General features: G+C 39.8%; 1 protein-coding gene across 1 annotated transcript; it reads left to right on the top strand.

The window, feature by feature from the left end:
* Positions 1-1,984: 1,984 nt before the first annotated feature.
* Positions 1,985-10,335, top strand: LOC145785784 (tektin-2-like). Its single transcript, XM_082597495.1, has 9 exons — positions 1,985-2,208; positions 4,934-5,061; positions 5,443-5,589; positions 6,206-6,276; positions 6,580-6,723; positions 7,085-7,307; positions 7,734-7,877; positions 8,668-8,747; positions 9,260-10,335. Exons 1-9 carry the CDS (start codon positions 2,067-2,069, stop codon positions 9,486-9,488), a joined length of 1,308 nt encoding a protein of 435 aa, XP_082453621.1. The 5' UTR covers positions 1,985-2,066; the 3' UTR covers positions 9,489-10,335.
* Positions 10,336-10,960: the final 625 nt, after the last annotated feature.

Here is a 10,960-nt window from a genome sequence, read left to right as displayed (position 1 = left end):
TCTACTATGTCTCCAGGGTGACTATTGCGGTTTCGCTACTCAACATGGCACAGTCAGTGGGCACATGAGTGGCCAACAAAAAGCGGAACCAAGGACCGATGGTTCAGTTCTCGGTGTGCGCAGTTAAGTAGCACGTCATGGTGGATGGGAAAATGTAATCGCATCAGCCGGCATCAGCATAGACGCAAAGTGACGACTTTGGATCGGGGGAAGAAATTGGATGATGACAGCAAGGATGGAGAAAGTTTCAAATTGTCTGAAAACTTCAGATTGAGAAGAGCCAAAAGATTAAAGGCCACTGGACGTGACGTTATTTCGATCACAGGAGGCACAAGTTCCAGGGATATCTAAAGAAGGGATATAAAGGCTCACAGCGATTGCTTTATTTTCATGACACTAGAAGGGCGGTAGTTGGTACCGCGTTAAATATGCGGTTCTTTAAATTGCAGAAAGTTTTGTGGTGCAGCTAGTACAGTCACATGCAGAAGACAGTTAGAAAATGTTATGTAGAGCATGTTTAAGAATACCGGTACTTGTTTGACAAGACAGTCGAAAGATTACCAACAAGCTATTTTTCATAGCCTTTGCACTAGACTAGGTGTGAAGCAAGCATAGGCTACAGGTAGTTGAATTAACAAGTACCGTAGGCTAATTATGAGCATTCAGTAAGTATCTATAGCCTACCAGGTGGTAACAGCGCAATGCAGGTTATCATAACAAGCTTTATTAAACTATTATCGGTGCCAATTGTTATTTTAAGACAAACAGAAGCCCTTCTATTGTCAGACGAAATAAAAGCCTTATCTCCTTTTTTTAGATATCCCTAACAAGTTCCTAGCCATGTTTTGTAGAGTAAGAGTGACTTGTTTAATCCTCGCAACGGTTTGTGTACGGTAGGCCACCACGATAGAGCGGGTGCCCAACAAGATTTGTCACATGACACAATAAATTGCACAAGTAACTAGCTTCCCATGTTACGGTACGCTTAGCAAAAGTTGAAAAGCATAAGAATATATTCGTGGACACCGTCCGAGAGAGTGTCTGAAACTCTTCATATGGTAGATGTAGCTGCATTATGAACAAAGATTATGTTCTCTGCTCAGGGTCGTTGAGAGGATAATTTGGGCTCGGTACCAAATAAATCTTTGGGCCCCAAATCAAGACACAGTTAAGAAAAGCAAATAGCATCCAAAGAGTAGGCTACGTGTGGGTTTCTTCCACTTTCTGGACCTTTTGAAAAAGTTACGGGTCCCTAAAATCATCCCTGGTCCACAAGTATCTTCTAGATCCCCCTGTCAAAGCTGCTGTCTCTGCTATTGTAGACTGATATGTAATGTTTTGAACCACGATATTCGAACAGCCTTATCAAGTATAGGCTACGGTACTTTCTAAGTTAACAATAATACAAATTGCATTTGACGTTGGCATGCATAGAGTTTGACATGGAAATAGCTGTTCACATGTCGTATATTTATTTATGTCCATAGAATTCAAATTTTTAACAGTCATCACACAAAATAGCAGACTAACACAACATCAAGCAGGCTACATCAAACAACGTACAAAATACTGTTGTAGTGAATAACGTTCTTGCACAACACAACGTTCTTGCTTTTTCACCTTTTTTATGTGTGCAGGCGTAGCTGGGGTTTCCATAGCCCAATGACAATTTGAAGGTTAAAACTGATTGTCTTTTCATTCATGAATAGAAACCAGGGATAAACGATAGCAATAAACAAGTTTAGTTTTTAAAAACATTTTTTGGACAATAATTTTACAAAACTTACATGTTAGACTTTTTCCCACATGTCCATTATAACATATTTAACTTTTAAGGCTGAATCATGCCAAAAGTACGACCGAGCATTTCATCAAGTTTGTTTGACACCTTTACTGTTTTATAATAATTTTGTTTTGCTACCCCCAGCGGATTTCTTTGTTGTCATGCCAACATGAGTAACGTGGCAACGCTTGGCAGATTTGTTCAGAGTTCATTAGTGGATTGTCGCTACCTCTCCTGATAACTTTAGTTTTGTTAAGTAAATATCAAGAAGAATAACTTAAAAATGGCTACTTTAAGCTTGAAACCAACAAACAGATACGCGCCTGTTGATTGGTTTGGATCAAACGACTTTATTTCTACCAACGCTGAAAGGGGGAGAGATTCTTCACATCAAATTCGCCAAGAAGCCAGAACACTTGTAAATGGTAAGGCTGTTGAAGATAAAGTTTTGTATTTATGAAGCATCGACTGATATTACCGGTAATGATTTTTTTATATAAAATCTTGACCCATTTGATTGAGAAACTATGTCGCTTTAATCAAATTTGCGCTACTGTAGGCCTACCCTTCAACAGACCTAGTTTTGTGACATCTTAAGATTAGCGACTGTATTTTAGAGCTTTAAATAATAAAGTTTGATTTTATGCTGGTACACTGCTTAGTGACAAAGGTTGAAGTGCAGCAAATATACAGACAATAGTTGCATAATGAAAAATATAATCAGTAGGCTATTGTTAGATGTTACAGTAGTCTGAGTGTGTAATTTGGACTAAACAACAATGTGCAATTTGGACCAGTTTTTTAGTATTTACCAAAGGTTGTTTCTTGTACATGTTTTAGCCAGGGCATTTAAAATTGCACTGAAGATGTATTGTCCATGTGCGTACATGTGACCATTTTATTCAAGGACCTCTGAAAATCGTATTTGTTACCTTTACCAGTTAGCCTACTCGTTTTTTATTAGAAAGATATTTTCATGTGCTTAAGCAAGTATTAATTTGGTGATGTTGTTGTGTATATCAAAATAACAATAATAGTGCATTTTATGATTGCTGTTTCAATTCCAAAATGCGTCCAACCAGCACTGTCATTCTGGTGGAATACGGGTAATTCTGATAAACGATGGACCCTGATAAAAGCATTTCTCATTGTCATATTTATTTTTATACTGCTTGAAAGTCGAGATGCCATTTTTATGTTATAAATTTTGAAGTTTTTCTAAAAGCTCAACTTGAAAACCAAAAAAACAAGTCACATAGTTAGCATAGAATGATAAAACTTACACAAGTTGTGATGACATTAGGCCTATTGATAAATAAACTGTTAAATTATTTTCTGTCAAATTGTTTTCAATTGCAAAGTATTTACAAATTATTGAAGTGAACACAATTACGTCGATAGTCCCAAATACACACATGGACCATATATGACAACAATATGTAGCCTACAGTACTAAATAGTTGTATTTATTCACCACGTTTGTTGTTAAAAATCAGCAGAGAAATTAAGATTTATGACCAAAAATTAGTTATAAAAGCAGTAAAAAAGTATAAAGATGTAATTCATGCAAATCCTTAAATGCCGTAACTTCCGTACTTTATGTTGACGTATGATAAAAAAATAATCCAGCTTTGTTCACAATTAGACTAAAATTAAACTAGACAAAAATTAGGTCAAAAATAATGCAGTTGAAAGTTTTTTTTTTAAAATAAAAAGCATAAAATTAATTGCAAATTTTGTGACTGTTTCAGTGATGTAATTACCCTCGGCTTTGGGTGTGACGTTGCGGTTCTAGGCCAAGTACGACAACGATTGATAACAGTTGCAACAGTAACTAACTTATTACAATTCTTAGGCCAGCAATCGAGTAGTTAAAAGCAACAGTTAGCAATACCAACTATCTTTAACCAGGCTCCTTATATTAAAATTTGGTTTTTGCAACATCATTAATCAAAAACTTCACTTTTAAGTGACACATAAAAAGTGATCTTGGTCTTCAAGATCACATATTTTTGGTGATCTGATCTTGAATTGCAAGATCACATATTCGTTTTAATCTTGATCTTTAAGATCACCAAAACTGGTGATCTTGCCCATCTCTGCCAATATACCATCCAAATTCCAAAGCTGCACAAAGATCCCATACTGACTCGGAGGAATAAGGCTTCGAGCTATATTCTGATTTGGCAGAATTCATTTATGGCCATTGCGATAAAATTGTCTGAGCTGAGTGTTAGAACTATGAGTGTAAACAGAATTTCATTGTTTTTGCATTAGCTTGAGTAAGGACAGCTTCATTTTTGGTGTCATAATTGCAATTCTATGGCAAAGCGTTTAATGCATTAAGATCTAAACATGCCGCCAGCGAAACAAATTTCCCAACAAACTAAACATATTTGCTATAACAAAAGTGTTAAAAGTTATTTTTTTTGTGATTGTAATATTGAAATTATATGTTTTTGATATGTAAGCTTAGTGTGGTATCCTGATGCAACATTATAAAAAGTAAGTTAACGAATTTAATGCAGCACTCTACTTTCATTTCCTAAGACTTATCATGATATTTTTTTTGTATGATTGTAACTGCATAGCAGTGATGATGTTTACAAGGTAAAATGTATTCCTCACCCAATTACCCAACCGTGGATGCTTTAGGATACTGCACAAGTGCACAACGCTTGGGAATGCTGGCAAGCTTTTTAAGTTCAACATCTCATTTATCAAAGGCCACATCAGTTATGATGCATGTAATCATCGCTAAAGGGAGGCGTGTTTAAAAAAGATTAAGAACCACTGATGTACATCTAAAAGTTTTTGTTAACATTTGATAAGCTTCCATTCTGACTACAAACAAACCCTTTTGGCTGCGTAGCCGAGTGATGAGAACGTCTGCGCAGCATTTGAAAGGACGTCGGTTCGACACCGCTCCAGAGCATGTGGGGCTGTGTCAGCAAAGACACTTAATGACATGCCAAAACAAAGGGGGTAACTGACTCGAAGACTAATTTGTCACTTAGCTGCTTCCTGTTGTCTGTTGTAGTATCGCATCTGTGACCACAGTCTACTGTATGTTGTCACAATGGGCGCCAAATAAAACATTATTATTAATATCATTTCGAACTCAATTATCATGTCATTTTGTCATCACAGTAACAGCAAATCAAACCAAGTGGGACCAGCATGATAACGACGTACGGCTCGACGACAGAGTTGATGACATCACAAAATGGAAGGAAGCCTTGGAGAGATGCATTGATGCAACTGAAACAGAAATCAATGTAAGTTGCTGTGTTGATATATCGAGCTTGTTGTCAATCAATGCGATGAATTGTGTTATAATTTACACATGATTCGAATAGTCATGGTTTAACTTTAGGTTCATATGTAGCATTTGAGTTTTTAACCTGTTCGTGTTATCATGGAAGGTTTCTCCTGTGGCCATAAGTGCCTTCTGTTTATCTGCATTGATGTTCTGCCAGTCACTTTTTATTGCCGTAGGATTTTAATTGAAGCGACAGAACACAATGATGGCAAAACGACATTGTAGCAACACCACAAGAATGGAAGTTAGATGTTGGCTAATACGTAGCGACTTTAATGCGTCAAATTGTCTTATTGTCGACATGTAACAGAAACAAGATCAACTTTTAATCTTCCAGGCATTGAGCAGGAGCAAGTTGGAAACCGAAATGGCTTTGGAAGAGAAAGCTTTACCGCTCGATGTCGCCATTGACTGCCTGACCACAAGGGAAGGCCGACAATCCATCGATGTTGTGCGAGATGGGGTGGAAGCAGAACTCAAAAAGGTCGCCCATCTAAGTGGTTGAGTTGAACCGAAGAATAAGAGCCAATTGTTAAAAACATTTCATTTATATTTCCACCCGGCAAATGTTTTGGTCTCACCAATTTACTTTCTCAAAGATCTGGCAGTATTCTAACTTGAGGGAGTGGTGCATTGACATGTTGTATGGTGTTTTGTAAAACCTGATTGTGCTGTTTCGACTGCTAGATTGATGTCTAGTAAACAACATAAAAAGTTTTTTTCATCGATGTTCTTACTTGGGGTGGGGACAAATGTAGAAAATTAACTTCTACTGATGCTTCTTCATGCTTTGGGCTTTTTTCTTTGACCAAGAGATTGACAATTTTGTGGCAGTTCGCGGTTCAGTACCAAACGTAGAGTGGGACATCATTATTGATCCACATATGAAATATTTCTCCATTTCATTCTGTCCATCTCATCTTCTTCCTTCAGTCCGACCTGGCCTGCCTCATTCTTCACCTGTGTTTCCATGTTTTATTTGGTCATAGGACAGCGCGACATAAGCTGCTGATTTTCTTACAAGCATCCACCGATGCAAAACATAACTTTTAAACTAAGATTTGATGAACTCTTCAAATAACCGACATTTGTGTGTTCAGGAAGTGGAAGTGATTGACAAAATCAAACAGCAGCTTCAAAAACGAATCTCCGAAGCCTTCGAACAACTGTGGTGGGTTTGTGTGGGATTGTAGCGTGAGAAACTTATGGTTTGTAGATACAACGATACCATCAACATCATGTAGACATCGATGATATATCACGACAGAGATGAGTATCACATGAAAGTACTTCCTGTTGCATTGTGACTACACAATGAAGGCGTGATGATGACACTGTCCACATGATCATCGTGACTGTTTGTGACGCACAGAGAGTTAGAGGACGAACTTGATCGCGATGTTTGGCAAGCTGTTGTCAGGTTGTCTCAATGCCGCTGTGTCTTTGTTGAACATTTCGTTGATATTGTTCCCAGCCTTCTCCGTGAAGCTCGTCAGCAATTGGTCAATGACCACAAGGACAAGTTCGAGGCGCAAGCAATTGACCAATCATGTCTCGGCATGAACAACCACTCGGCTGGGATCAGCTACAAACCGAATCCAACTCGCGTTCCGAAGGAGTGAGTTGTTACTTTGAAACCTCATTGTTCTTATCTTCATTTTCACTAAGTTTGTTTGAACTAAGAACCTCGCTATCAACCAAGTTGGTCCGGAAACGTTTCCTAAACTCGTCATCTCAGCCGATTCGATGCATTCAATCCATTCACTACATGACTGGCATGATATGATGCGCACTTGCGGCTTTCCACTTGTGACACACGCAAGTCACTGCGTTTGAATTTAGTAGAAACTGAGTGTGAGTTTTAAAGTCGAAAGTAGCTCATCCCAGAACTGCTTTAAATGCGAGTCCGAACTTTCCCGTTACGATCTCTGCGATGTATTTATTGGTTTGTGAACGAATTGACGAATCCATCACCACAGGAGCACCACCCCAGAGGCCTGGCACAAGTTCTCGCAATACAACAAGGACCGCGCCGAGGCCGAGATGCGCGCGAGCATCACGTTGCGGGAAGCGATCGACGCGACGTTGGCGCAAACGAAGAACGAGCTGGAGGCGCAGAGGATCGCGACTGAGTTCGCGTACAGGAAGCGAATCCACGAGATGGAGAGGGCTGAGGGTGAACTCCAATGGCAGGAGAAGAAAGTAAGTGGCGAACCCATTGATGATTGTGCGGCAACAATGCGTTGTTTGTTCACTTCACTCATTCGCAGCCGTTTTTCTTTGTTTCAAATTATTTTCACTTCAAAATTTGTCTGGAATTCATGCGCATGCGCAGAAATGGGAGCTTGTAAAGCAGCGTTTTAATGAATCGTAGCGCAGACTTAAACTTAGTTCTTTCAATGTATTTAGTTCGCAATGCATGATGCAACACGTTTGGGTGAAGTTTGATCCGACATGATCTTTCAAACCTCTCATTTAATATTCGCGTCAAAGTTGGTTTCCACTCATGTGTTTGCGGCACATTCATTGTTAAATCTTTGGCGACCTCTGCTTCTTCTCATCCCCAAACATGGCGTGGTTATGAGATGTGCTTCTCCTGCTTCTCATCCGTGTAACAATCCTCTATAGACGCGGGAGGAGATTGCAGAAGTGGAAGCTGACATCAGAAATGTGGAGCAAGCCATCCGTGACAAAGCCGCCCCCCTCAAAGTGGCGCACACCCGACTGGAGACTCGAACCTACCGACCCAGTGTCGAGCTCTGCAGAGACAAGGTAATGTTTCGTTAATTAACGTTAGATTTACGTCTAGTTATTGTTCACGATTGTAATCCTGCTGGAGGTTTCGATATTTCATTTTTGAGAGAAGGGATGCAGCATTGCAGCTGCTGCGAGTGTGATATTTGTGAATATATATTGTATTGAACAAAAAATAAATACTATTAATACTACAAAAAGTGGTTAATGCCAAGTAAAAAGCCAAGCACCAAGCAATTGTATTGAACAAATTATTTGTAAAGCCTTGTAGAACTTCTCAATTATATCCAGGCTCCAATCTACGTTATGGAAGTTTTCTTTAGCAATGTAGTCGTTCTGTTGTTGTTGAATAAAGGAGAATAGTTGACTCGATCTTATTAAGTCGTTTGTTCCGGAATGAGGTTAACATTTGGAGTGGCATCTTTTTATAGTTTGTTTCCAGCAACTTGTCAAAGTGGAGAACACCTCACGCTCGGGCGGCAATTAACATGTTGATCTTCAAGCACAACTTGTACAGTGCCTCGATATGTTGTTCACTAGTAGGACAATAACTTGCTTGGACATCTAATGAGTTTTGTCTCCTGATGTTTGAAATTTATGTCATTGACAAAACTCGGTGTAGCGCCAGGAATGCGTTGAAGACGACCCAAGCGACATCTGATACTTTAACTGCTTCCTATTCATAGGACGCGTGCACCGCGTCGCTTCAGCTTCATCCATTGTCTCGCTTTCTTTCAAAACGCTTTTACAATTCATAGAGTGACATATGTGATTCTTTACATCGCTTTTACGTTAAATGTCTCCACAGCCCCAGTATGGACTCACCGACGAAGTTCGTCAAATTGAGGGAAGCATCGCGTCACTGAAGGAGAAACTGGCGCAGGCGCAGTAAGTTATGTTTATTGTTTTATTTATTTATTGAAATACTGATGTGGCAAGAACTAGTGGTGCGGTACTGATGAGCCCAGCCTCGTGGGCGAAACACGTGTATATCGCCGAGTTCTTGCTACACTCGACTACCCAGAAATACTGATTGTCAGAATAAAAAGCATAGGTTGTCCCCGAAACGATTGTTGTATTTTTGACTGGATGTTCACTGAACTTGATAAATTGTGGGAATCTTTGCGTTTGGAATGATGCAGCCTCGGAGCTTAATTCCGACAGATCCGCGTACTCGTAGAGACTTTGAATCACTGGCTCAGCTTTCCACTTGTTGAAGTGTTGTCTGTAAATTATTTCATATATGAAGTGAATGCATCGACCGAGGTTGCGCGGCATCACTGTCACCTGGTGCTTGCCTCATTGGTTCAAATCCCTCCCGAGTCACTTCTTTTGCACGCAATACCAAATGTTTGTAATAGAACTGACTTGTCTTCACTGACATCTCTTCTCTTGTTCAGTCACGCCAGGGACAACTTGTACAGGAACCTCTACAGGATCGAGCAGGACTTGGCTTGCAAGCAGAACTCGCTCAAGCTTGACCGGCAGTGTGTTGACGTCAGAATGAAGTTAGTTGTTCCAGCGGAGAAATACGTGGCCAACCCCCCCACAGACACTTTCAAGCGGACTCTGGGCCGGGAGTCGACCCCCCTCAACCCAATCAAAGCGACTCAGCTCGACCTCGCCTAGTCTCAAGAACTTTTTGCTTTACCAATAAAACTAACAATAGACGTTATTATAATGTTTAAATTGTTGACCTGCTTATTTGAATGAAAACGTCATGTCCTACATTGTATTATGACGTCATACGACAGACATGACGTGGCGTTGTTACGGAAACGCCGTCATTGGTGTCGCTTTCATTGTGATGCTTGTTCTACTCGCGCTCATGACGTCAAAAGTTTAACATGAACTTGCGAGTTATTTCCTTATTTTGCCATTTGCTTTAAATCTCTTGCAAGTGTTTACAAACAGCTACCGTTTGGCTCTACCTAGTGGGCGGTCGTTTTATTCCGACCGTCCACTAGTGGGAAAGCCGTAAAATTTTAGTGTTGCCCGACGTATCAGTTGTTGCTTTTAAGCAATCTAGTGGTGTCGAGTTTACAGCTTTTGTCAATGATGTCGATCTACTTTTATACAAAATTACGAAAACATTATTTCTTCGCTGTTTAGTTGAAATTGACGCTTCGTGTGGAAACTATTTATTTGAGTACCAGCTGTTTGCTGTGTGGTCGTGACGTCATTCTGTCGTCATATACGTTCTTTAGCTTGAAAGTAACTTGATGTCAATCTCACTATGATGATTTGTAAGATTTAAATGACGACGCTGTCTTATAACGTCATAGTGACGTCACAACAAGCCTTTGCGATTGTTTTAAAACGCGCACTGCACGATGGCGCTGGTGTTGCCAGATATCTGCCTTAAAAATTGAGATTTCCAAGTTACCGCGGATTACGTCACTGCATTGCATTATCTTCTCCCGGCTCGTGCTATTTGTGTGTCATTGTTACCGCACAATTAAACCTGCACTTGAAAACCGTGTCCTTGTATTTCTCAGGCTACATCGCCGATAAATGGAATAATCGTGTTTTATGTTGCGCCATCACGACAACACACAGTGCACCGAGATCACATGTGCAGCAGGACAAGAGAACTTAGCGATATAGTGATCGAGTCACATAGTTCATAAGTATAGATTGATAAAGCTTTGATAGAGAGTTTGCTTTGTTGAACCATAGAGAAGTAAAACAAGGACACTTCAGCGGGTTTAACATGTTGTATTACACAAAGATATAGCCTAACATAATTTAAAAAAAATTTACTCAAACGTTGTCGACACGTAGCCTACGTGTGTCCTCATCAGGAATTAAATCTGCAATATACGTAAAATGAAAATCGTAAGATAAATTTGACTTTGCACTGTAACTGTAACGACACTCTGGACTGAAAAGCACAAACTGAACGAGTGACACAGGAATGATTACAAGTAATTTATACGGTGGAAACAGATCACATGAGGTGTAAACTACAGGCATTTGCCAAACAATAGAACACACACAAGAGGAACGATGAGCCACAGGCGAATAACTGCCGGTTGAGAGACGGATTGTTACGTTTGATTCTTAAGGTTTCCATGATCTTGCCTCGAAGATCTTGCGTC

This window comes from Aplidium turbinatum, chromosome 16, assembly GCF_918807975.1.
Source record: "Aplidium turbinatum chromosome 16, kaAplTurb1.1, whole genome shotgun sequence".
Taxonomy (NCBI): Eukaryota; Metazoa; Chordata; class Ascidiacea; order Aplousobranchia; family Polyclinidae; genus Aplidium; species Aplidium turbinatum.
This window is presented reverse-complemented; position numbering and strand designations above follow the sequence as displayed.